This window comes from Canis lupus, chromosome 11 (genome assembly GCF_003254725.2).
Source record: "Canis lupus dingo isolate Sandy chromosome 11, ASM325472v2, whole genome shotgun sequence".
In the NCBI taxonomy this organism is placed as follows: Eukaryota; Metazoa; Chordata; class Mammalia; order Carnivora; family Canidae; genus Canis; species Canis lupus.
In genome coordinates, this window is record NC_064253.1 from 1982677 (window position 1) to 2009448 (window position 26772).

Consider the following 26772-nt stretch of genomic DNA (forward strand, 5'->3'; position numbering starts at 1 on the left):
AGCTGTTCGTTATTGATGAGTTCCTGAATCCGAAAGGTGAGCAGAGCTCTGGCCAGTAGCTGCTAGGATACCATGATATGAATGCTGGATCACCAGCCACATGGCTGAGTAGGTGTTGTACATGCATGCTCTCACTGCATCTTTATAATCATCCTGTGAGGACCATTGATTTCTACATACCAATGAAGAAATTGAAGTATAGATACCCACATTGGGTAGCTCGCTAGAAGGAGTTCCCATATGACAGTGTGATGTAACCACCCTGACAGATGGTAGACTTGGCTTTGCTCTAACCTCCAACTCTTGCACAGTAAGTATTCTCACAGCCATTCAGTCCTATTAGAGGTCCTAGAGGCCCTGGCACCCCCACTCTTCTTTATGTGGTGAAAGAGCCCTACTTCCCCTGGAGGGCTGGTGGAAGTTACTATGTCACACAGAATGCCTCCTCTCTCGTAAGGGTCGAGGTAGAACTATAAAGACTTGTATAGGGATCCCTGGGTGGCGCAGCGGTTTGGCGCCTGCCTTTGGCCCAGGGCGCGATCCTGGAGACCCAGGATCGAATCCCACGTCAGGCTCCCGGTGCATGGAGCCTGCTTCTCCCTCTGCCTATGTCTCTGCCTCTCTCTCTCTCCCTGTGTGACTATCATAAATAAATAAAAATTTAAAAATAAATAAATAAAGACTTGTATAGGGATCCCTGGGTGGCGCAGCGGTTTAGCGCCTGCCTTTGGCCCAGGGCGTGATCCTGGAGACCCAGGATCGACTCCCACGTCGGGCTCCCGGTGCATGGAGCCTGCTTCTCCCTCTGCCTGTGTCTCTGCCTCTCTCTCTCTCACTGTGTGCCTATCATAAATAAATAATTATAATAAAAAAAGACTTGTATAATTCTGTGCAGTGGAGACATCTCTACTGCTGATGGGAGGGACTCTGTGCTATGAGGCTTCCCCTGACGTTACTCTCTCTGTACCCCAGGCTCTCGACAAGGCACATGCACGCATGTTGTCTCTTTCATCTTTATAGTCACCCCTTCCATATTGTCCCCACTTGTGGATGAGGGGAACTGGGGTACAGCGATGAACCGAAATTCACACTGACAATGACAGCCAGTCAATGGCAAAGCCAGGATGCAAACGCTGGTTTGACTTGCCTAAATCTGGAGAACAAACAGTCCCCCTGCCCAGGCCCTTGTGAGCTGCTGGAAGATCACCAAATTACATCAGAACAACAGAAATAAGATCCTAAGATCTCCTAGAGCAGTCTTTGGTATCAAGTATTTACATCCTGCTGTTCCATCTCCTTGCTCTTCATCCCCTGGTCATTTCACTAAGGACATACATACATTCTTTCACTAAGGTTTCTGGAAGAGCCTGTAAATGTTGATGAGGAAAATTCAGGGCCTGGGAATGCTGAGCATGAGAGTGTGCAGGTGAGTGTCACGGTGGGGGTGGGGGGGTGGTCCATTTATTCATTTGCTGGTCTTTCGTTGAACAAATGCTATCGATAACAGACACTTGGCTTGGAGCTATAGCAAACAGAGGAGGGAGTAAACCCACCCCTGTCATAAGGGTGGACACAGCCATGTGTACCAATACTCCCTGTCACACTCTGGGCACACCTCTGATAGTGAAAAGATGCTGCTGCTACTGCTGCTGCTGAGGACCTGCCATTCGTGTTCCCTTTCTCCAACCCAAGCCTCCCAGCAGGGCTCGCATCCAGCTTTCTGCCCCAGTGCATAGTAAAATAGATGCTCAGACAGTGTTGGGTAGGCAGGAGAAGAGCCTGGGTGACTGAGGAGGTGACACCATTGGTACATCCAGGGTGCTGGGTACATGGAACACTGTCCTGCCAGGGGCGGGGGCGTGGGAACAGCTGTCCGAGGCTCCCTGCCCACCTGAGGACAGAGCCCGCCTCTGCTCACAGAATCACACTGGCAGCGTCCTCCCTCTGCTCGCCCCTCATATTTGTATTATAAACGGGAGCATTGCTCATACACCACTTTAACACAGCAGCTTTCACATATTTGGTTCTGTACTTCCAGTCTTGTCCACTTAGGGACTTAATTTTACAGCTTCATCATTACAAAAAACCCTGGTTTGCATCCTAGAGTTTGCACTCCTGCTGGTCTTATGTTGCTGTAGAATTTTCAGTGATGTGCTATATCTACAAGGTATAGTAGTGTATCAATATTTATTCCATGATGATTTGGCATGTAGATCATTTCCAGATTTTTGCTACGGTAAGTATGTGCTAATAAGATTTATATCACCTTGACAAGTATCTTTGTGCCTTTGTCTTCATTTGGAAGCCGTCAGTCAGGGAGCATGGACATTTGTAAAGTTCCTTGATGAGTTGTGCCCTGTGGCTTTCCCAGGACCTGTGCCAGTGTGCCTGGTCCCCAGTGGTGCCTCAGGACATCCATCTCCCCATTGCCTTCCAGCAAAATGCCTTTCCTGGTGACAGGGTAGGTGAGGGTCCTGAGAATAAACTTACTTCCCAATCCTGTAGGAAAAACCTCAGTCCTCAGAGAACCGCTGGCTGAAGTATCTGGAAAGAGACTCAAAAGAACTGGGAATGGAAGAAGGAGTGTGTTTCAAGAGACAGTCTTTATCTGGGACAGAGACGCCAGACCCTCCCTTCAACACAGGCCTGCCTAGAAAAAGGTGCCAAACAAGTCACTAATCCAGCAGCCATCACCCCATACCCACGGTGACCCACGATGGGGGCAGTGATGAGCAGCCCTAGCAGTCAGCAGCACAGAAGAAGCCTGCATGGCACTAGCTGGCAGGTACCATCACCACCAAGCCCTCCTTGGCCTTGCTGCGCACCAGGTGCTGCCATGCAGAGAGGAGGGTTGGGTGGAACGCCAGCATGGGCACCTTGGTGGTGTTCACTTAATTGTGACTGCACTGACCTCAAGAAAGAGTGTACTTTAGGGGCAGAGTTGACAAAGTGAAGTGTGGCCAGAGTAGCTTATGATTCTGTGAGCTTTAGCCTACAGCAGGAAAGCCTGACCTTTTATAAGTCTCTTCCCTAGGCTTTCTCTGCATTTCAGTGAGCCTTCTAAGACATTGCCTTAGCTAGACCCAAGATGGCTCCTATAGGGCAATGGACACTGGGAGGTAGATTCCAATGCAAAATAAGAACTTTGTAGCAACTACAGACTATGGAGCAGAGAAACAGACTGCCTTGGAGGTTGTGGGGCAGCCTGCTATTGGCAGTGGAGCAGAAGCTGAGCAGCCACCTGGGGGGAGCTGTATGGGAGGACGAGGTCCCTACTTGTGCTGGGTGGTAACTCCAGGCGTCAGCATCCGGACCCTGTTGGTGATAGCGCTGGATTCTTGACAGTGCTTTCTCTCCACCAGGAAATGGAGCCAGAGCACAGTCCAGCCTTCACACAGCCCAGATGTCCAGAACGTGAGTGACTCTGAGGTTACCTTGGAGCCCCAGAAGGTCAGTGACTGAGGATAGCGTTTCTTTTCTGGTCCCAGTAACCATTGAACACACAGACTTGTTTAATACCCGAGTGTTTTGTCTGCTCTGACTTAAGCCAGTTCCTTTCTCTGGCCTGACCATTTATTTCTCTGCCATGCCCAATCTCAGTGATATGAGTTCCTGGTCAAAAGGACAGCTTGATGCCTTGGAATCAACCAAGGTTGACCAGTAGGGCTTTTCTGAGTCAGGACCATTCTCGTCCCTCAAGGTGGAGTGAAGGGTCTTTGCCAGACTGTCCCACAAGGGACCTGCCCTTGACTTCTGAGCAACTGTTCCCATCTTCATCTTCACTTACCCAGGCTTGTTCTTTTGCACTGAAGCACTGTCTTCACCTAGAATCAGCTCTTGTTCTTTTTATTTTTTTTTTGTTTGTTTTTTTTTTCTAAATTTTTATTTATTTATGATAGTCACACACAGAGAGAGAGAGAGAGGCAGAGACATAGGCAGAGGGAGAAGCAGGCTCCATGCACCGGGAGCCCAACGTGGGACTCGATCCAGGGTCTCCAGGATCGCGCCCTGCGCCAAAGGCAGGCGCTAAACCGCTGCGCCACCCAGGGCTCCCGTCTTGTTCTTTTTATTATTGAAGTCTGGTGTCTGACCTACAATGGTATGTTAGTTTCAGGTTACAACATGGTGGTTCAGACAATTCAGTATATGCATCAGTGCTCACCGTGGCAGTCATCATCATCTGTCGGCCTACGTTATTACAGCATTATTGACTGTATTCCCTATGCTATAGTCTTCATCTCCTTGACTTATCACTGGAGGTTTCTACCTCTTAATCTCCTTCACCTATCTTGCCCATCCCTTCAGCCCCTTCCCTTTGGGCAACTATCAGTTCTATTTATGAGTTCTTTGTTATGGCTGAGTAGCATATATGTTGCTACCCTTATGTTGATATATACCACATTGTCTTTTTCCATTCACCTATTGGTGGCCACTTGGGCTGCTTCCATATTAGGACTATTGTAAATAATGCTGCAGTATACATAGGAATGCATATATCTTTTCAAATTGGTGTTTTGGGGCAGCCCCAGTGGCCCAGCGGTTTGGTGCTGCCTTCGGCCCCGGGGTGTGATCCTGGAGACCCAGGATCAAATCCCACGTCGGGCTCCCTGCATGGAGCCTGCTTCTCCCTCTGCCTGTGACTCTGCCTCTCTCTCTGTCTGTCATTAAAAAACAAAACAGGGATCCCTGGGTGGCGCAGCGGTTTAGCGCCTGCCTTTGGCCCAGGGCGCGATCCTGGAGACCGGGATCGAATCCCACGTCGGGCTCCCAGTGCATGGAGCCTGCTTCTCTCTCTCTCTCTCTCTGTGTGACTATCATAAATAAATTTTTTAAAAAATGAACTTTAAAAAAATTAAAAAATTAAAAACAAAACAACAACAACAAAAAACATCAATTTGGTGTTTTTGCTTTCTTTGAATAAATACCCAGTAATGAAATTACTGGATCATATGGTATTTCTATTTTTAATTTTTTGAGGAAATTCCATACAGTTTTCCACAAGTGATTGCCCCAATTTACATTTCCAACAACAACACACAAGAGTTCCCTTTTCTCCACATCTTCCCCAATACTTGTTATCTCTTGTGTTGATACTAACCATTCTGATAGGTGTGAGGTGTGAGATGATAGCAAATCGTGGTTTTGATTTGTATTTCCCTGATGATGAATGGTGTTGAGCATCTTTTCATGTGTCTGTTAGCCATCTGTAGGTCTTTGGAAAAATATCTGTTTGGGTTCTCTGCCCGTTTTTTAATTGGGTTATTTGGGAATTTAGTGTTGAGTTGTTTTTTTTTTTTTTAAGATTTTATTTATTCATGAGAGACACAGAAAGGCAGAGACATAGGCTCCCTGTGGGGAGCCCGACGTAGGACTCAATCCCAGGATCACACCCTGAGCTAAAGGCAGATGCTCAACTGCTGAGCTACCCAGGCATCCCTAGTGTTGAGTTATATTATAAATTCTTTGTATGCTAAGGATATTAACCCTTTTTTCAGATACATCATTTGTAACTATCTTCTTCCATTCCATATGTTGCCTTTTCATTTTGTTAATGTCTTCCTTCACTGTGCAAAAAGTTGTTATTTTTATATACTCCCAGTATTTTATTTTTGTTTTTTTTTTTTCCCTTTCCTGAGGAGACATAACCATAAATATATTGCTAACACCAATGTCCATCACTTTACTGCCTATGTTTTCTTTTAGGTGTTTTATGGTTTCAGATTTCACATTTAGGTCTTTAATCCATTTTGAGTTTATTTTTTCGTACTGTTAAGAAAATGGCCCAGTTTTCCCACCACTTTTCATTGAAGAGACTGTCTTTTCCACATTGTATATTCTTACCTCCTATGTCCTTGATTATCTGATCATATAATTATGGGTTTATTTCTGGATTTTCTATTATGTTCCATTGATCTGTATGTCTGTTTTTGTGCTAGTTCCATACTGTTTTGATTACAGTACCTTTGTAGTATATCTTGAAATCTGGGATTGTTAAATCTCCAGGTTTTTTCTTTCCCAATTTTGCTTTTGCTATTCAGGGTATTTTGGATTCGATACAAATTTAAGGATTATTTGTTTTAGTTTTGTTAAAAATAGTATTGGTATTTTCACGCGGATTGCATTGAATTTCATAGATTGCTTAGGGTAGTATGGACATTTTAACAGTATTGATTCTTCCAGTCCATGAGCTTGATTTATCTTTCCATGTGTTTGTGTCATCTTCAGTTTCTTTCATCAGTCAGTGTCTTACAGTTTTCAGAGTATAAGCCTTTCACCTCTGGCTAAATTTATTCCTAAGTATTTTTTCTTTTTGATGCAGTCATAAATGAGTTTGTTTTCTTAATTTTTATTTCTGCTATTATTAGTATATAGAAACACCGCAGATTTCTATATATTCATTTATTAACTTTACTGAATTCATTTATTCTAATAATTTTTGGGTGGAGTCTTCAGGATTTTCTATATAAAAGATCATGTCACCTGCAAATCATGACAGTTTTACTTCTTCCTTACCAATTTGGATGCCTTTTATTTCTTTTCCTTGTCTGATTGCTGTGGTAGGACTTCCAGTACTATGTTGAATAAAAGTAGTGAGAATGGACATACTTGTCTTATTCCTGAGGTCTTAGAAGAACAGCTTTCACTTTGACACCATTTAATATTTAGCTATTAGAGAGAGAGAGAGAACATGTGCAGGGTAAGGGGCAGAGGGAGAGGAAAAAGCAGACTATCCACTGAGTAGGAAGCCTGACATGGGGCTCCGTCTTGAGACCCTGGGATCATGACCTGAGCTGAAGCCAGACACTTACCCAACTGAGCCAGCCAGGCACCCCTGAGATTTTTATTGTTTTTGAGGGGGGCTATATTGCTATAAACTTCCCTCTTAAAACTGCTTTTCCTGCATCCCAAAGATTTTGGACTGTTGTGTTTTTCATTTCTCCATGTATTTTTATATTTCCTTTTTGATTTCTTGGTTGACTTATTGGTTGTTAGCCTCCATGTGTTTTTGTTTTTTCCAGTTTTTTGTTTTGTTTTTTAAGATTTTTATTTATTCATGAGAGACACAGGCAGAGGGAGAAGCAGGCTCCCCGCAGGGATCCTGACACAGGACTTGATCCCAGGACCCCGGGATCATGCCCTGGCCAAAGGCAAACGTTCAACCATGGAGCCACACAGGTGCCCCCAGTTTTTTTCTTGTAATTGATTTGTTTCATATGGTTGTGGTTGGAAAAGATGTTTAATATGATATCAATCTTCTTAAATTTATTGACTTGTTTTGTAGCGTAACATGTGATCTATCCTGGAGAGAGTTCCATGTATACTTGAAAAGAATGGGTATTCTGCTTTTCTTGGATGGAATACTCTATATATCTGCTAAGTATATCTGGTTTAATTTGTCCTTGAGGGATCCCTGGGTGGCGCAGCGGTTTGGCGCCTGCCTTTGGCCCAGGGCGCGATCCTGGAGACCCGGGATCGAATCCCACGTCGGGCTCCCAGTGCATGGAGCCTGCTTCTCCCTCTGCCTATGTCTCTGCCTCTCTCTCTCTCTGACTATCATAAATAAATAAAAATTAAAAAAAATAATAATAATTTGTCCTTGAAAGCCACCATTTCCTTATTTTCTGTGTGGGCATAATCTATTGATGTAAATGAGGTGTTAAAGGCCCCAAAATTACTGTATTACCGTCAACTTTTTCCTCTAGGTCTGCTAATATTTGCTTTATGTGTGTAGGTGCTCCTCCTATATTGGGTGCATAGAGATCTACAATTCTTACATCCTTTTGTTGGACTGATCCTTTTATCATTATGTCATGACTTTGTCTCGTTACAGTTGATTTGGTTGTGATGAGCTCCTTTGAATTTTTTCTGGGAAACTCTTTAGCTCATCTTCACTCTGAATGATGACTTTACCACGTAGAAAATTCTTGGCTGTGGGTTTTTCCTTTCAGCACTTGGAATGTGTCATTCCACTTTCTTCTGCCTTGTAAAGTCTCTGCTGAAAATCAGCATATAACCTTAGTAGGTTTCCCTTCTATGTATGTTTGCTTTCTCTGGTTGCTTTTAAGATTTTCTCTTTGATTTCGCCATCTTGTCTTGTGTGGGATCATCTGTTTGGGGCTCTTTGTGCTTCCTGGTCCTAGAGATCTGTCTCCTTCCCAGGTTAGGGACTTTTTTTAGCTATTGTTTTTTCAGATAAGTTTTCTGCCCCATCACTCTTGTCCTTTTGAGACTTGTATAATGTGAATGTGATAAAGCTTGCTGAGATCTTAGAGGTCCTCTAACCTAGTCTCATTTTTATTATTCTTTTTTTTTTTTTTTTTTTTTATTATTCTTTTTTTCTGTTCCTGGTGGTTGCTTTCATTACCCTGTCTTCCGGGTCGCTCATTGGCTCTTCCACATCCTCTGATCTGCTGCCGACTCCCTCTAGTGTATTTCTCTTTATCATTTTTATCTCTTTCTTGACTTTCTCACCCAGTTCACCCACTGATCTCATAAATTTGGCAAGCATCTCTTTACTTGCTGCCATTCCTTTGGCTGTTTATCCAGCATATCCCTTATTTCCATTTTGTTCACCTTTCTCTTGTGGTTTTGTCATGTTTTTTCATTTGGGATATAGTCCTTTGTCTCATTTTGTCTAATTCGGTTTCTATGTATTAGGTAGGTCAGCTAGGTCTCCTGCTCTTGAAAATAGTGGCTTTATTCCTGTGCTGCCCTAGAACACAACCCCTGTCAACAGAAGAAGCATGGGATGGTTCTAGGAGTGTCCTGTGTGAGCTGTGTGCCCCACTGTCGTGACAGAGTTGCAGATGCTATGGGCGAGTGTGCAGGTGGGGCTGGCTGCAGTCACCCACATCACTTGGATATATGGGGCATGATTTGCTTCTTGCACTTTTGAGAGGCCTAGCTGCAACAGCCATGGATACTTATGAGCAGGGCCAGGCCCTGGCCTGGCTGTCCAATTAGCCACTGCAACAACTGTAGGTACACCAGAGCGCCAGGCCTGTTCTCTACATAGCCAGCCAAGAGGCCAGACCAGGTATGTGGGATAGTCTCTGCCCCTCTCCCACCCCCATCCCCAGGGCAGGAGCTGCTTTGGAGGCATGCCTCCTGAGGCAGGTAGGTTGGGTGGAAGATGACCACAGGGGAAGGCTGGCACAAAGCACACAGTGCTGGGATACCTGGGTGGCTCAGCAGTTGCGTGTCTGCCTTTTACTCGGGGTGTGATCCCAGGGTGCTAGGATCAAGTCCCACATCGGGCTCCCTGCATGGAACCCACTTCTCCCTCTGCCTCTTTCTTTGTCTCTCTCATGAATAAATAAATAAAATCTTAAAAAAAAAAAAAAAAAAAGGCACACAGTGCTAGCACACCATATGGAGCCATAACTGGCTCCCACAAGCATCCAGTTACCCAGGTTGGGGGAGAGCAGATATAATGGTGCCCGCCAGCACTTTTCTTCCAGGAGAAATCTGCAGCTACCTGCTCCTCCAGCACACATTGTAAAATTAGTAAATCTTCACATATATACCAGCTGCTTTTTCAGACTTATTTCTGTGCTATGTTGGGCCGAGTTATTTAGCATGTTGGCTCTTCAAGGGCAGAGACTTGGTTTCCTGTCACCCTCCAGCTGTGGCAAGCCTCGGATTTTCAAAGCCAAATGTGATCTAGGGACTCGTCTTCCCCGTACAGGCCCTCATGGCCATGCAGAATGTGGGGTCCGATCCCCCTGGCTCCTCTGAGCTGGTGAGGGCCCTCTTGTTTGTGGCCACTCTAGGGGTTTGGTTCCCAACTGCCCCTCCATGACTCCTACCCTTTTTGATGTGACCTTGCTACAAGCAGCTGCGGAGTCTGTCCTACCATGCTTCACAGCATTCTCAGCTAGTTATAGTACGTGGAGTTGCTGCCTTGGTGTGTCCATGGTACAAGGTAAGCTTGGGATCCCTCTACCCTACACCTCCAAACCTTTCTCCTTTCTGGAGGCTCCAAACCCAGCAGACCCCACTGCACTTTAAGGCCACAGAATGCAGGTCTGCTTTAGTCTGACACAGGAGCCAGGGCACTAAGGCAGAGGATTGAGCTCTGCTGGGCGCCAGCCAGCCTGGCCAACTTGAGCAATAGTGCAAAGGTCAACCTTTGATGTTGCCACCAGCTAGCTATGTGGCCCTGAATGTCCAAGGGCTGGAATAATGACAGTTATTGATGTGTGGGCCCTAGGTTAACATTTGAACTGGTCGTCATGGGGAATGCTCCCATCGGCATAATTTCTTTTGAAAGTGACAAACTCAAGACTGCATAGTAGTAGTTCAGTATGGTCGCAGCAGGTCAGGGGCAGAGCTGATGGTCCTCTCATCTGTACCAACTGACCACAAGCCTCTTCCACACTAGCCTTGGATGGGGGCACTGTCCAGCCAGTCATTGCTTTCACACTCCTGATTCCTGGTCGTGGAACCTGGCAGAGGAGTTGAGGTAAGAACAATCACTTGCCTTGCTTTGCTAAACCACCAGTGAAAGCAGATCCCTAGCCTGCGAGCCTGAGAACGAGGGCGTAGGCAGAACCGAGAGAAAAGTGTGAGGATGCCGATGGAAAGGTAGAAACAGTGGTGCAGGCATCCTTCTGTCAACACAGGACATGGTCTCTTGTTTCCATTGCAGGACCATGCTGGCCTGGCAGGGAAGGTCAGAGAAGATGGCAGTCACCAGAACAGGGGCACCAGGGAGCTTGCTGTTCCTCAGGGGGGTCCTCCACGTCCAGCCCCACAGGTCAGGGCCGTATCTTCCAAGTCTGAACAATTTCTTCTGCCGCCTGGAAATGGCCCCCGTGTGGACACAGGGCTCCCAGGAACCCTGGCAAAAAACCCTAGGCCATCCAGGGCAGCACTGGCTGAGCAGGGGACCCTCTGGGCCCAGACCGTGAGCAAAGGGTGCCCCGGCAGGCCCTGCAGTACACCCAAGCTTCCCTGGGCACCCCCCACACTCCTGTCCAGGTCCCAGAGGCCCTGCCTAAAGACCTCCAAACAGCCCTGGGACACTGGTCCTCTGGCAAAGGGTAGACCCTTGGTCACAGGAGGGCAGGAGCCCCCACTTGTGCGGCTGTGTGACCTCTTTAAAACTGGTGAGGACTTTGAGGATGACCTGTGAGCTGGAATTAGAATGTTACCAACACAGGCACAAGTTACATGAGCCCTGCTCCATTAGGCGCCTCGGCCACTGAAAAGGGGCTCCCAGATTAGCTTTTAAATGGGACTGGGGGTGGGGGGCACCTGGATGGCTCAGGAGGCTAAGCATCTGCATCACAATCCTGGGGTCCTGGGATCAGCTGCTGAGCAGGGAGCCTGCTTTTCCCTCTGCCCCCTCGCTTCCCCCTGCTCATGCTCTCTCTAGCTCACACTCTCAAATAAAATCTTTTTAAAAAAAAACTGGACTAGGATGATTTATGGGAACTATCAAAAAGGACAAACTATCAGGTCATCTCTGGTTGCAGCATCTTTGATTAAAGTGCTTTTACCATTTAATTACAGGTTGTTTACAACATAGCAATAGGATGGTTACAAAGGGATCTCCTTTTTAAAAGCAACAGGTTTGGAAATGAAAGTAGAGTGGTTATGGAGCAGACAGCATTCTGTGAGCACTGGCCCCTCAGGACCACGGGATTCCAGAAGCCCAGTCCTGGGACTGCCCTGCCCTCCAGGACCTGTTCCTCCCCCAGCTGACAGGATGTTGGTTGTACTCAGTCTAAACTTGGAGCCAATCAGGTTTCTAGCACAAAATCAACTACAGGTCAGCCTACTATTTGTCACTGAAAACAAAAAAAAAAAACAGAAGGCCATTAGGCAAGACACTGTGGACTGCTGGTGTAATCCAGGGGGAGGAGGGATAGGGGTGGGGTGGGTGGAGCAGGAATATGCTATCTGCCCTCCCCGTCCTCCCTGACAAGCCCCCCCCCCCCCCCCCCCCCCCCCCCCCCCCGCCACGGAAGCTTCAGGACACCCAGGGAAAGCTGGGAAATGCTGCGCGGCCATCAGCACACGCACTCAGGCCTCCCCCTCCTGTCACCTGTTCTGTAGCCCTCTAGGGCTTCATGCATCCCCGCCCCCCAGGTTCTGGAAGAAGAATGCAAAAAAACTGGCCGCCAGAGAGGCCCGGCTGTTCTACACTATCTCATCACAACTAGGAGTCAAGAAGGGGGACAGAACAGAGAGTGAAAGCTGTCACAACGGCAGCGGATGCTTTGAATACTGGATGGTGTCCAGGGCCGCCCCAATATCGTAGTTCTTGGTCTGCAGGAGCCTGGTGAGCCAGCCACCTTCATCAGAGAAGCCCATGGACAGCATCTGGGAGAGCGACTCGATCAGCCGGGGGTCAGCCTCTGCCAGAGAGAGGACAGAGCCATGAGAAGCAGCTCGGGGTACAGCACGGCCAGCCAGTGAGCACGCCGCAGTGCCACAAGCCAGCCCTCCATAGGCTCGCTGACCCTCGTAGTACACACACACACACACACACACACACACACACACACAGAGCCTGACAAGCTCTTCCCATAAAGGGCTGAGGGTGAATCCGCTAAGCTGCTCTGTGGGGTGTGCTCGCCTCTGCACCACAACAGAACAGCCAGGCAGCTTGTAAACAGGAGTGGGGCTGTGCTTCAGCATGACTTCTATTTTGGATGCTGAAATTTTCACCTCATACAATTTTTACATCCTGATCTTTTCCAAACATTATAAAAATGAAAAAAAAAATAATAATTGCTGGCCCGTAAGTGACAGCTTGCTGCCCCCTGCCCTGGTGCAGACAAGATGAACACCCAGAACCCAAAGGGTGGGTTTTCACCTGTGTTATTCTGACACACTGTCATCTTGTGACCGTGACAACCAGAGCATGGCATCCGCTGCTTCTCTTCAGCATGTGCCCTCGAAGCCACAGTCCCCATGTGGCCTCACCACCTCCTCCACGGGGTGGAGGACCCCAGCTATGACCCCTGCTCCTGGGCCACTGTGCTTCTAAGTCCCACTGCCAGCGAGATTCCAGTTCCATATGCTAGAAGGAGGGAACAGGATGGTCTGGAGAAAAAAAAAAACCGACACTGCCTGAAATCACTTGCCTGGTGGCAGATGCGGGTACAGAGCAGCCTCCTTCAGTCCTGTGGGCCCTTCCTGAGAAGAGCCGAGGGAGCCGGGCCCTTCGGATTCAGGCATCTGTAGAGACTGCAGTTCACCTGTGGACGGGTCCACTTCCTTTGAAGACAAATGAGTCCAGTCTTCGTCTCCTCCTGAGCAGTTATCAGACTCCATCTGTTCCTGGAACAGAACCACCCATGAGCACACAAGCACCAGCTCGCCTGCCCCCAGCCTCCGTTCCTGGGAGCAGCAAGCGTGAAGGCCACAGGAGGAAAGTTCTAGCAGTGGGGTCACAGAATGACATCAGCGCTACCAACGGCACTCCGACCAGGACATGCTTGGGTCAGCTATGCCCGGGGTCCAGAGAGAAACAGTACACAGCGACAGCCCCGGGCCCGGGCGGGTACTCGCCTCGGGCGGCCCCGACTCCAGGGCAACCTTGTCCATTTGCTCAGCTAGCGCCTGTGCGGTGCCCTCCGGGTCCCGATCCACATCGGGTTTGTTGGGGTCGGAAGAGCAGCTGCTGGGCTGAGAGCTTCCCCTGTCCTCCGTGCTGGAGCCACCTGGCGAGACGGGGGTGAGGCGGCTTCGCTTCCCTCCGTGTTCCACGTCAATGTCCACTTCGATGCCTGCAGACACCAAGGGGGAAGCTCAACCTGGAGCTGGCCCGAGGGCCTCCTGGCCAGGGCCACAGTGCATGCGCTTGGGGCTTGGGACGGCGGCGCCGCCACAGACCCGAGAGTCGCACAGCCAGTGTGGGACCTGGGCACGGGGCCACTGCTCTGGCCCCAAGGCAAACGGCTGGTCACCTCGGGCCTTCAGGATCCCCGGGGCTTACTGGCTCCCAATACCCGGGCCCCAAACCTGGCCCCTAGAAAATGTCCACAGACTCAGCCACCTCACCAGACCTTCCTCCACTTTCAGCCTAATGGAACCTTAATCTCTGCTAACATCCCGGTCAGCTCTGGAGCCAGGAACCCCAGCAAAAGCCCATTTTCCCCAGCGTAGACAGCAAGCGAGGAACAGGAAGCCAAACACCCCCCGTGGCCAGAGCCCCCAGCCACGTCACCAGGACCATACGAAGCCTAACACTTGGCTGGGGCGGGGGGGAGGGGTGGCTGGTGCCACAAAACACATGCACAGTGACCACAGGCATCCTGCTCTGCCCTGGCGGAGCCCACAAGGCCAGAAGTGCAGGCCCACACATGGCCTCACTTATCAAAGGACAACAGGCCCACAGCTAAGAGACCGTTCCAGAAGGCTTTAGCCAAGATTCCTGGCACCCACCACACAGCCCACCTGCTCCCCAGACAGCTTTCAATCCACACTGCTTTTCCTTTGACTCACGTTTACTGCTTCTTGTTCTAGATCTACACACACCTCCCCCTTCCCGTCCTTTCAAAAACTTAACTTTTAGTGAAAACAACACTCACTGTTTGTTTTACCGCCACTATATAGATCTGGTTCTCTACTTGCCCAGACAGTGCACTTCTTTCCTTGTGGGGCTTTTGTTTTTATAGCATCAACAATGCCTGCTCTTCTCATTTTGCTAACTCGCCCTGTATTGTGCAACAGCTTTCCACAACTGCCACATGGGCTAAGTACTAGACACCCTGCAGCTCACGTATCCCCGGAGACCACCTCCTCAGCACCACCTCCGGCTCCTGCCCTAGACTGGCAGGTCCTCCAGGGCAGAGGTACAGCAGCTACACGGTGACAGCCCTTCCTCTCTGCCTGGCACCAGCCACCCTGGCTCAGGTACTGGGTCCCGCTTTGCAGCGCCTTCTCCATTCTGGGTTTTTCTTCCTTTCGGTTGGGGGGGGGGGGGGGACGGTTCAAGCCAAGGTAAGATGATGAAGACCCTGCACACCTGAGAGCAGCTTTGTTCTGGCCTCACAGGAGGCAGCTTCAGTTGAGCATAGCATCCTAGGTTGACAACCATTTCAACTCAGACTTCTGAAGTCACTGGTGGTGTTCCACAGTCTCCAGCACTGGCTCTTTGAGCTCTGCCACCTAGAGCTTTTCCAGAGCCTCCCGGTCTCTAGAGGGTTCTGGGACGGGACAATGAGCTCTGGTGAGGGATCTTTCTGGTCACTGTCCAAGGCACTGCGGAGTCCCCTCAATCCAGAGGTTCACGTCCTCTGGGCTGACATGGTCTTCTGTTCATTTCCTTCCTTCCTTCACTTCTATATGCTCTCTCTTCCTCAAACTCCTATACCTCCTACACTGGGCCTCCAGAACTAACTCTCAGACCTTCTCACCTTTTCACTCTCCTCACCTCTTGTTTTTAGAACATTTCCTTGAAATGACCTTAAAACCTAAGCCTTCTCTTGAAGTTTTATCTTATTTTTCTTCTTAATTCCCAGGAAACGTTATTAATCTGTTCTCTATAAATCTGTTATCATTTCTATGATATCCTGTTCTTCTATCAAGGATGGAAGTACTTATTTGGATCTCATGGAGGATGCGGACACTCTCATCCTTCCCCATGTTCCTTCTTGTCCATACGCTGCGATTTTTCCCCAATGGCTGGCAACCACGGCAGTCTGATCCTAGCAAGGCATTATTAAGAGGAGGCTGCCAGGAGGAACCCCCTGAGGGGCCAGGGCCATGATTCGCTTTCCTCTGGAGGGTGATGGGGCACCTGGCCAGGCAGTGGGATCCTGGGTGGCAGAGCTACAGGACATTGCCCCGGCACGCATGGCCTCTCCCGAGCAGGGACACCTCAGCCCCTGCTGGACCGACTGCTCACTCAGGCTGCCGCCTCGCCCTGTGCCCTCCAGCATCTAACCATCAGGTCTCATGCCTGGGATGGCAGGGACCATCATTCGGCTGACCAGCCAGTAATGGCTACAGGATCCTGAAGACTGGTCTTCAAACACCCCCAATTCCCTGGCCTCTGATGCCTCCACACAGTTGCTCACCACCCTCAAAATCCACTGCTTGTCTTTCAAAGTTTAAGGTCATCTTACCTCGTCATCTAGGACTTTCCTTTTTCTTTGTCTGTGTTGCTTTATACTCTTGTGTTTAATCCCTTTATTGTCACTTTGGTAGAGTGAGGAGCAAACAGAGATAAAGACAGGCTTAGTTACCAATACTCCCATCTGCAATATTTAAGTCCTTTTTCTCCTTTTATCCTCTCTCCGACTTTTTTTTTTTTTTAAGATTTATTTATTCGTTTATTTGAAAGAGAGAGAGAGCAAGAGAGAACACAAGTGGAGGGGCAGAGGGAGAAGCAGACGCCCCACTGAGTAGGGAGCCCAATGTGAGGCTCAGTCCCAGGACCCTGAGATCATGACCTGAGCCAAAGACAGACGTTTAAGCCACTCAGATGCCCCCTCCCTCCAACTTTTCATCATGAAAGGGTCAAGCAGGGGCACCTGGATGGCTCAGTAGGTTGAGTTTCCAACCCTTGGTTTCAACTCAGGTTCTAATCTCAAACCCCATGTGTCCAGCTTAGTGCTCAGCTGGGAGTCTGCTTGGGATTCTCTCTCCCTCTGCCCTTCCCCCACACCTGCACACGCACTCTCTCAAGAAATAAACCTTTAAAGAAAAAAGGAAAGGTTCAACCAAACAAAAAAGTTGGAAGAACAGTACAGTGAACACCCATACACCGTCTAACTTTTCTGTGTGAGCAAATGACAGGACCTTTGTAAAGGAATCAGTGACTACAAACCCAAGCCAGAGCAGTCCTGTGACTCCATGGTAGACCCGCTCAGCTGGTTCTTATGGCACCTACCAAACAAGGTCTTGGGGTTTTACTTTGAAACCGCTGAGTCACTGCACACAGTCTGCCCTCTGGGAGGTATTACTGTCTGTCCCTCTGGGCCCCTGCTCTGGGAACAGTCCCTTCTAGGCAGTTAGCAGGATGAGTCATCCTAGCTGTCAGTTCCTTGTAACAAAGGAAAATACCTATAACTCTAGAGTTGAATCAATTCCTCAAGTGGCCCTCCTCAACTGAAACCCTCAAAGGCATACTTACTGAAACTTCCCTTGTTTTTCTGGACAGCTCTAGGCTCCTCCCGAGTTGGTACAAAGTAACTCCATCCACTTTGAAAGACCTGAAAAGGCCTTTACCCTTATCCTACAACACCTGAGCACTGCCAAAATTATTCCCGTAAGTCCTGTGTAGGGAATTTGGGTCAAGCTCTAAAACATGCCCCCAGCGCAGATGGGCCTCAGGATGGACAGCAAGTGCGACCCAAAGTCACTGGCAAGCCTTCAAAACACACAGATCCCAGGCCCAACCCAAGACTAATTTACCAGGATCCAGAATGTTGACCTGGGATTCTGCACAGCTTCCCGTGCCCCTAAATCACAACCCATTAGAGGACCATCTCTCAAAGTTCAACACAGCCTCGTGCTTTCGTCACCACATCTCGAGTGGCAGCCGGGGTTTAGCAATAGGCTTATCTCCCGATTATGACCTAATCACTGCTCCGTTTTTATCCTCCTTAGAAAGCACTAAGAACATCAGCGCTCTTTTCACTTTCTCTAAAGAGCCTTTGACTCCAGTCCCAAAAACAGTATATGGTCTGAGCTATTTCACGGAGCAGCAAGGCCAGGACATCACTGCTGCTTTGAAATTGTGTCCTGGCCTTGAGGAGTGGCAGCTGAAACGGTATCCAGTGGGAGGCAAGAGCAGTCCTGCCTCCCTTCCCATCTGCATCCTTTCAGACAGGCCTTCTAGGCCACCTGAGCGGACACTTCCTGCCACCGCAGTCACAGAGGTGAGCGCTCTTCTAGGCAAAGATCACAGACCTGCTGTAATCCTGCACCAGAGATCACCTTTGTCATGGACTCCCACTGCCACAGGGCCCAGCCCTGCAGCGACCACCGTCAGGGCTGCAGATGCAACAGGTGCCTTCTAAAGCCTTGGGCCAGGCTCACCACTCGGGGGTACCTGCTTTGGTTCACCCACCCAGACACTTCACACCTGAACTGAGGGCCAGGTACCGGGCATCATATAGAACTCCCGCCTCCCTCATGCCCTGCTCCCTAGCATGGGCACAAGCCTGGTACTCGGCAAGCACCAAAAAGGCTGGTACTGCAAAAGACAAAAGGGAGGAAAAGAGAAATGGCCTCTCAACTAATGACTCACCCAAGTCCTTGAGTAAACCCTGGGCTGTTTGTAGGGTGGACGTGAGGAGCAGACTGTCCTCTGTGGGAAGAACAGTCAGAGGCTGACAGGCCAACCCCGTAGCTCAGCCTACTGGGATTATCCCAACCAACCACTCTGATTCCACTTCATTCCATGGGGAAAGCTCAAGAATCTGTCAGGGAATTCAAATGAGTGGCCTGCAGTGCCGCGCTATGGCAAAGGCCTATGTGACGCTACAAGGGCACGGCAGTTAGCATTCCTCTACAGCAACCCAGGGGCCAGCCGCCCAAAGCCACCCATCACCCAGCACTCGGAGTTGCTGCCACTCCCAAAGTACAGAGGCAGCCACTTACCCAAAGGGCTCAGGGCAGCCGCCACACTCTCCCCGACATTCTTGAGGAAATTCACACTGGGATCCTCCGATGGACCAGAAACTTTGGTTTTCAAAGAAACAAAAACATTCAATTCAAAGCAGATTTCTCAAGGACTTGAACACCTGTTACAATCACATCACCTTCATCACAGGGGCCATCCATCCCTGGGACCCTGCCCCTCCATCGCCACCATTCTGGGCTGCTCTGTGACACTGCTGTTCAGAAGCCGGGGGGGATTCACTGCATGGGGTATGAAATATGGACCCCATTCTAGCTCAGATGTCAAATATCAAACAAACAAACCTCCTCACCTTGGTTCCAAAGAACAAGGTAAACCAGAGGAACAGAAAAATAATAAATTTAGAATAAAACCAGAATCTAAAATTCTGAAACACAAGTTATATGTTAAGTGTTTAACTCTGTGAATACGCTTAAAAATATTTCAGCAGGATGCCCTGCTGGCTCAATCAGTAGAACATACAATGCTTGATCTCAGGGTCGTGGGTTCAAGCTCCCAGCTAGATATAAAGCTTACTTAAAAAAAATAAATAAATAAAAAGGCTTGACAAGATGGGGTGTGGTTTAGGACTGGGCCGAGTCTAAATCTAGTGTAGGTGAATCAGTGGCCATGGGCCATCAGGAGCCTCCATGTCCTGTGTGCAAAATGAAGAGGACACTCCCCACTTTGCAAGGCTGAGGATTAAGCGCCCCGCCCCCCCCCCCAGCCACAGGCTCAGCAGCCACGCAGAACATGGGAAAGGCCCTCCAGCTCTCCCAGCCCTGACAGCTCCCGCCACAGTAGCCCACAAATGCAAGCCTCACCTGATTCTGCCGCAGGGCCAGGGCGGGCATCCCCAGCCCGGGGAGGACGCGGGCTCCAGTTCCCTGGTGGACCCATCTCCCAGCCAGGCCACCCAAAGTGCCCGTGTTTCAGCTTTCGGAGCCAGCGGCTATGAGAAAAGCCCTAGAGAGGAGGTAGCAGAGGGGTAGAGTGACACCAGAACAGAGCATGCCTCCCTGCACCCGGTGCCCACCCCAGCCTGGAGAGAAGCCCCACTCACCTCTGAGAAGGGCCCGAAGGTGCCGGGGAAGACAAGCTTGCTATGCTCCCGATGCAGGCCCTTTCCCTCACAGGCAGCACACAGGTCATAGTCCGGGCAGACGCTGCACTTGTAGCGGGTCCCCACCACTGGCCCATTGCAACCGTCACAGATCACATTGGGGTGCACCAGGCCACGTGGTGCCTCCTGAGCGCATGGGGGGCGGTGGTCCCGCCGACACTCCTTCTTCTCTACAGGGAGGACAAAGAGCCATGAGGTGGGACCCTGTAAGTTTCCCATTTGTCACCACTGTGGAGCTTGTAGGTAGCAGGACCCCTGGCCCTGCTCTCCAGACACAGAGTCCATGCAGAACTCAGCCATTGGAGGGACAGCAACAAAGGGACCCAAGAACCTGCTGGGAGGGTCCCAGTCCCATGCCTGTTATCCAGGTACATGTGGCCCAGGCCAAGTGACAAGCAGCAGGGAGCTGTGTCTGTACAGCTTTGGCCCTGCCCCGTGTTAAAATAAACCCCCATGGTATCCCCAAAGCTGCCCCCTCCTACCCCCTTAGTCTGGGCACAATCAAGAGAGAACCCAGAGATCCTCAGGCCCCACCCCTTGTGGTCGTTGGGATTCCTTTCTCAGGCCAAGCACAGAGGTGATTCTGTCTTAAACCACTCCCAGGTTCTTCTCCACTACTTTGAAGGGATTTCTCCAAAACCTCAAAACAGGTCTTACTCAGCAAGAAGCATCCAGCTTCAGGCAGCACCCAAATCAGACCTTTACCTTTAATGTAAATGCGGAAGATGTCATCCTTCACATAGGACATTGCCATTGTCAGTTCTTCATCACTGGAAAAGGCAACCAAGTCTCCATCCTCATCTAGATTATTTAAAAGACAGCACGTGAGCACCCAAGGTTTCTCTGTGGGACACAAGCTACTGAAAAGTGCTAGAAGGGTATCCACGGGCCTAGGAACCGAAGCACACCTGCGTGAGCCAGTGGGCAGCAGGGCTGAGGCCAGATTGCCTGTTCATTGTGCCACTGCCTACAAGTTAAGTCCTCCAAGTTGGGCCCTGGGCACCCAGAGGACACAGAGCATGTTTGTGCAGGGGCAACTGGCTTCCTGCCACTCTGCCTCTGAGCCAGCTGCCACCTCCATGCACATCTGATCAGGCCTGGGCCCAGACCCATCTTCAACTGTAGGAGATCCTCACCTATGACCCCTCCAAAGGCCTTGGGCCTCCTGTGGTTTAGGAGAATCAAGCAGATGAGTACATCTGCCCCCAACGAAGCTAAAGTATTCATATATACTCTTTGATTTTTAATTGTAGATTTAGCAAAGGATGTTAAAGTACCACCATGCAGGCTGAACCAGCTCTGTGGGCCACTGGATGCAATAGCCACCATAAAAACAGCCACCATAAGAACAATGGCAGTGTCAGAACGTGATAACCCAAACACTCACCAACTAACGAGTGGATAGAGAATGTAGTATGTCCAGAAAATGGAATGTTATTCACCACAAAAAGGAATGAAGTACGGACATACACAAGGACGCAGGTAAACCTTGAAAATGTTATGCTGACTACAAGAAGCCAGTTACAAAAGAATATGTGAGATTGGGGTGCCACATATACGTCTACACGGACCGTCCAGAACAGGGACCTCCACAGAGAAAACTAAGCAGCAGAGTTCCTTTCCCAGGTGAAGCAGAGCTCCTTCCTACGCCTGTGAGCACGGATGCACGAGTCTCTCACAACTGTTCACGTTAAAGGGACGAAGTACATGGGACGTGAACTACAGCTCCATAAAGTCGTCACAAAAACAAACCAGGAGTTGGTCTGGCCAGCCGGCAGCGCTCCTGAGGGAGGTCCCGGCACTGCCCCTCCCAGGGGCCGGCCTTGGCTGCCCGCCTCGCCCCCGGCCGCAGCCGCGCGGCACCCCGCACCCCACCCCCAGCGGCCGCCGGGCGCACCGCGCGGCCAGAAACGCAGCGAGCTCCCGCCGGCGGACAACCTCCGCGCTCGGGCCGGCCTCCCGCGCACCCTCGGGGCCACCCCACGCAGCCCCCGCCAGCCCCGATCGGCGGCAGCCGGGGCGAGCCGAACTGGAGCGCGAGGTCGCCGGGACCTGCGACGTCACGGCGGGGTGGGGGAGGGGCGGCGCCGAGCGCCCCGCCCCCGCCCCGACGCCCGCCCCGACGCCCACCGGACAGCCGCCCCGACGCCCGCCCCGACGCCCGCCCCGACGGCGCCGGCCCGCTCACCGCGGTAGTGCGTCTGGAAGCCGCCGGGACGCAGCACCGGGAACAGGGCGGCCACCCGGCTCAGCAGCCTCTCGCAGGGCCCGGGCCCGGCCGCCGCCTCCGCCTCCATCTCCGCCTCGGGCTCGGGGCCGAAGCAGAAGCTGAAGCGGCGGATTTCGCGCGCCGCGTCCTCCTTGCCCAGAAGGTAGGCCTTCACGGTGAGCGACGCCATCGCGGCGGGCGGCGGGCGGCGGGCGGCGGGCGGCGGGCGGCGGGCGGCGGAGCGGCGGAGCGGCGGGGCCGCGGCGGCGCGGGGCGCGCGGCTTTTGTAGAAAACGAGGGAGGCCACGCCCTGGCCGCCTCCGGGGGCGGAGCTCCGCGCCGCGGCCCGCCCCCCGCGCCCCCGCCCGCGCCGCCCCGCGCGAGCCGCCCTGCCGAGGCCCCAGCTCGCTGCCCCCTCCCCTCCGTCGGCCCCTCCCTCCGCTCTCGGCCCTGGGTCTCCGGCGCCCCCTGTGGCCGACCCCCCGTTACTGTCCTCGGGGCCCCCGGGGCCCCCGGGGCCGGCCGCGGACGCTGCCGGCACCTGGGGCTGGGCTCCTGCCGCCTCCCCTGCAGGGAAGCCCCCCCAGGGGTCCTGCCCCAGACCCCTCCCGGGCCTGGCCCTGGCCGTGACTCAGCAAAGCCGAACGGAGGCCGCCGGGGATGCCTGAGGCAGGAGGGGGGCGGGGGTCAAAGGGGCCCAACGCACGGGCTCCTGAGGTGCTCTCCTGTCCGTTGGAAGCACCTGGCTGTGCGGGTGGCCGCCTGCTCCACCGCCCCCAGCATCCTCCATGACGGCCACTTCCTGGGTTGAGGGACGCAACCAGGGCCTGAGCAGACTTGGGCCTGAGCATCAGAGGACCTCCCAGTGTAATGGGGGGAAGGTGGGAAGGTGCCTGAACTGTACAGGGTCCTCTCACCCTCGCCTGGCCAGAGGGCCAGCCAAGGCTTCCTGGAGCCTCGCTGGGCATCAGGTGTTCGGTACAGTCCAACAGACTCCCCATGGGCAGCCAGTCACCCACCTGTCTACACAGAGTTCACTGCAGCAGGTGGTGCCCAAAAGGGCCTGTGTGGTCTCAGGCCTCTTGGCCTCGTGGGCATCCCAGAGGTCAGACCAATAGCCCTCCAGCTATTGGTAACCAAGTAACACTGCTTTATGTGACAAAACCCACCTGTTCACAGGTCTGGAGGAAGGTGGGGGAAGGGTACATTACCCTATGAAGTCTCCCAGGTGGGGTCCTAGGAGTAGAAGTCAGACTTGCAGAGTCAACGTTATGTCCTCTCATGGTGGGGTTTGTGGGAACAGGGAAAACCTCAAGAAATGGGAACCCCAGAAGGGAAGGGTGGGTGGACTTTGCTCTCCGATCGGATGGGAAGGCGATTTGCTTATGGGAACACAGCAGGGACCTGTCTCCACAGGTGTGGCTAGTGCTTCCCCAGGGAGGTGGGGGCTCCAGAGTATGCATACCCAGCCCAAGCAACCCTTTACAGAGGCCGTACTCTCTCAGGCCCCTCCCTGTGTCGTGCCTGGGAAGGTGACCCAGTGCCCATTGCCCTGCAGACAGGGTCAGAGGATGGACCAAGGCAGTGCTGGGCAGAGGCTGCTGGGGCCCACAGGTGTCCTTGGGTGTGACTCAAGCCCGGGAGCCTCGAAACCCAGGACAGGCTGGGCCAGGAGCCCAGCTTCCCCCCCACCCCAAGTTTTAGTGGCCTCATCTGAGTGAGTGGGGGTGCAGAAGGAGAGCCCTAGGGCTCTGGGGAACCTCTGGTCTCAGGCAAGGCTTGAGGGCGGCCTCTGTCCAATCAAGCAGTGGAAACAGATGCTGCCAGCAAAGCCTGCTTTGCTTTCTGGCCATATGGCCCCATTTGGGATTGTGTGGGTTTTCAAGGAGGGAAGGAGAGAGCTTCGGGGAAAAGGGATGGCAGGAAATGGGGCCCAGGGAAGCCAACCTGAGGTTGACCCCCACACACACCCAGAGAGTCCTAGCTCTGGCCTTCCCAGGATGCCCTACTGCCCAGTGGCCCTTGCCCTGCCCTCCCCCAAGGCCAGTGAGAAGTAAACAAGGCAGCAGCTGGGGAACCCCCTGGCAGGGCCCTGTCGCCTCCCTGGAGAGGTCAGGTGGTCTGGCCGGCAGTGAGTCAGCATCCCATGACCACCGTCATTAACAGGGGGGATCCCCACCCCGCTGCCACCTATTTCAGTGACATTTTAACAGGCAGCCAGGCAGCAGGGGTAGGGAACAGGACCCTGAGCCACAGGAGCCCACAGAGGCCCAGGGTGGCAGGGAGCTGGCAGCAGAGATACCAGAGCCAACCAGACCCTGTCCCCATGGTCCAAGGATGCTTCTGACATTGGCCACCCTTCCCCTCCCTGCACATCAGGGACCTCCCCTGGAACCACTGGCACCCGTCAGAAGACCCACTATCAGGATGCCTGGTGGCTCAGCGATTGAGCTTCTGCCTTCAGCTCAGGACGTGATCCTGGGGTCGAGTCCCACATCGGGCTCCCCACATGGAGCCTGCTTCTCCCTCTGCCTGTGACTCTGCCTCTCTGTGTGTCTCTCATGAATAAATAAATAAAATCCTTAAAAAAAAAAAAAAAAGGAAGGGATCCCTGGGTGGCTCAGCAGTTTAGCGCCTGCCTTCTGCCCAGGGCGTGATCCTGGAGACCCAGGATCGAGTCCCACATCGGGCTCCCTGCAAGGAGCCTGCTTCTCCCTCTGCCTGTGTCTCTGCCTCTCTCTCTCCTCTTTGTGTATTCTCATGAATAAATAAATAAAATCTTTATTAAAAAAAAAAGGAAGAAGAAGACCCACTCTCTACTAGTCTAGCCAACTTCGGCATATGGCAAGCTTCTCAGTGTCCTCATCTTGAAATGGGGCTTAGATGGGGCCCCCTCTGGGATAATGCCCCCTGGGTGTGCTAGAGGTGTTTGGGCTGCCTTGGGGGGCATCAGCTGGGGGTGGAGGTGTCTGGAAGGGTTTGAGTTGAGAGAGTGGAAAGCACTAAAGAGACCTTTGTCAGGAGTTTCTGGGGGACGAATGGGGGCAGCCAGGAGATCATCTGATTTGGTTTATTGCTACGGAGTATGTTGGAACCTTCTCATTACCTCCTCCCTTCAGAAATACTCCCATCCCTTGACAACGTTTTTTTTGAAGTTCTGTTTATTTTCTTTGTGGTATGGAGCCAAACCTACAGATGAGTGCTGGGGTGACTAGGTCCGAGGACTGAGTTTGTTTCTCTGTGGAGGAAGTGTGGTTCATGTCTTCCACTCCTTTCCACTCCCTCACAAAGGAGGGACACACCCCCACCATGATTCCTAACCATGCCAGCTCATTCCACCTGATGACTTTCCCCTGGCTCCTCCCCCTATCTAGAACTCTCCCTCTTTTCTGCATTGTCATCCTCTCCACAGGGCCTGAGAACCCCCTTGGGAAAATCCCCAGACACTGGATGTCACCTCCTTTTAACCCTTCCTGCAAAAGCTCACAGCCCAGCCAAGGGGTGGGAGGATGGAGCATGGGGGTTGGGGGAGTGGAGCATGGGGGTTGGGGGAGTGGGGCATGGGGTGTGGGCTTTGGGGTAGTTCGTAAAGCAAAGGGACTCAGGATGCCCGGGTGGTGCATCCAACTCTTAGTTTTGGCTTGGTGATAGAGTTGAGCGATTCAGGCCTGCATGGGGCTCCACACCCATGCTCCACATTCAAAGCAGAGTCTGCTTGAAGATCTCTCTCCTTCTCCCTCTGCCCCTCCCCCTCCTCTGTCTCAAAAATAAATACATATAAATATATATTTTATTTTATTTTTTTTTTTAAATATATATTTTAGATTTTATTTATTCATTCATGAGAGACACAGAGGCAGAGACACAGGCAGAGGCAGAAGCAGGCTCCCTATGGGGAGCCTGATGTGGGACTCGATCCCAGGAACCTAGGATCACGCCTGAGCCAAAGGCAGATGCTCAACTGCTGAGCCACCCCGGTGCCCCAATAAATAAATCTTTTTTAAAAAAAGAAAAGGGTCTCGGAGATCCCTGGGTGGCTCAGCAGTTGAGCGCCTGCCTTCAGCCCAGGGTGTGATCCTGGAGTCCTGGGATTGAGTCCCGCATCAGGCTCCCTGCATGGAGCCTGCTTCTGTCTCTGCCTGTGTCTCTGCCTCTCTGTGTCTCTCATGAATAAATAAATAAAATCTGAAAGAGAGAAAGAAAGAGAGAGAGAGAGAGAGAGAGAGAGAAGGGAGGGAGGGAGGGAGGAGAAAAGGGTCTCAAGGCATGCATCATGAGGGAGAGGCAGGATTGGAGAGGTAGGTAATGCTGAGGTGCCAGGGAATGGGAGTGCTCCCATGGCTGCTGGTGGATGGCTGGACCAGCATTCTGGGCTCAGCTGCCTGCATACCATCCCTCAGGGGCAGGACACTTGGGTCCCAGACGGGGCACCGCCCACACCTGCTGGTTCCCCTCCATGGGCAGTGGGCCACGGAGGCAGCTCTCACCAATGCTGAGGGAGCAAAAGGAGGCAGGCCAAAGCCTAATTTGGGTGCTGGGTGTAAATAAATATGTATCAGAAAGCTCGGAGCCTGAGCTGGGCAGAAGCACTAGCCCACTGAGTGGCACCTCTCTAGCTAAGACCCCAGTCCTGCACACCTGGCCAGGAGCTTGAGCCAAGTTAGGGGTCCCTGGAGGGAGCCCTGGGCCACCTGGGGAGAGACTAGACCTGACCTCATCCTCAACACCCCCTACTGGTGCCCACTGGGCAGCTCCTTCTCAGGTGTGTGTCTCTGGGCCCCCAGGCCAGGGCAGGTCCTTGCCCCATGGAGATCCCAGCAGGGGCACTGGTCCAGCAGACGGTTCTGGATTCAT

General features: G+C 51.8%; 2 protein-coding genes and 1 long non-coding RNA gene across 12 annotated transcripts in view; 2 read left to right on the plus strand and 1 right to left on the minus strand.

Annotated features, from left to right (window-relative positions):
* LOC112659686 (MRN complex interacting protein) overlaps positions 1-11837 on the plus strand; it is a 25470-nt gene extending 13633 nt beyond the window's left edge. For 2 of the 7 annotated variants that reach the window (XM_025446769.3, XM_049116480.1), the window contains exons 3-5: positions 2506-2660; positions 3363-3450; positions 10652-11837. In XM_025446769.3, coding sequence (XP_025302554.1) covers positions 2506-2660; positions 3363-3450; positions 10652-11137 — 729 coding nt within the window. In that variant the 3' untranslated portion in view covers positions 11138-11837. Of the gene's footprint in view, positions 1-1353; positions 1427-2505; positions 2786-3362; positions 3451-10384 lie in introns of those variants that run through there. The other 5 variants (XM_025446772.3, XM_049116481.1, XM_025446768.3 and 2 more) reach the window with 5 other exon arrangements.
* SQSTM1 (sequestosome 1) lies at positions 11470-22181 on the minus strand. Of its 4 annotated transcripts, none has more exons than XM_025446765.3 (9): positions 21898-22173; positions 20415-20510; positions 19650-19879; positions 19411-19552; positions 18568-18648; positions 18215-18274; positions 13525-13742; positions 13098-13287; positions 11470-12365 (listed from the first exon to the last, which is right to left on the minus strand). In XM_025446765.3, exons 1-9 carry the CDS (start codon positions 22106-22108, stop codon positions 12208-12210), a joined length of 1386 nt encoding a protein of 461 aa, XP_025302550.1. In that variant the 5' UTR covers positions 22109-22173; the 3' UTR covers positions 11470-12207. The 4 variants fall into 4 exon arrangements, with proteins under 4 accessions (XP_025302550.1, XP_025302549.1, XP_025302552.1 ...); XM_025446764.3 differs by having other exon boundaries at positions 13098-13293; XM_025446767.3 differs by lacking the exon at positions 21898-22173 and adding an exon at positions 21097-21220 and having other exon boundaries at positions 13098-13293.
* LOC125756092 (uncharacterized) lies at positions 13742-18628 on the plus strand. The gene is made up of 2 exons (XR_007414194.1): positions 13742-14871; positions 17572-18628. It is a non-coding gene; the product is annotated as an uncharacterized LOC125756092 (long non-coding RNA).
* Positions 22182-26772: the final 4591 nt, after the last annotated feature.

Bases quoted from the DNA above. Each gene is read 5' to 3' on its own strand.
- SQSTM1 (XM_025446764.3), bottom strand. From the start codon at position 22,108: ATGGCGTCGCTCACCGTGAAGGCCTACCTTCTGGGCAAGGAGGACGCG. The intron at 18,649-19,410 runs GTGAGGCTTGCA...TGAAAACCAAAG, and splicing joins TGGCCCTGCGGCAGAATCAG to TTTCTGGTCCATCGGAGGAT. The intron at 13,743-18,214 runs GTGAGTCATTAG...TGGTGTCTGCAG, and splicing joins GGGTTTACTCAAGGACTTGG to GCATCGAAGTGGACATTGAC.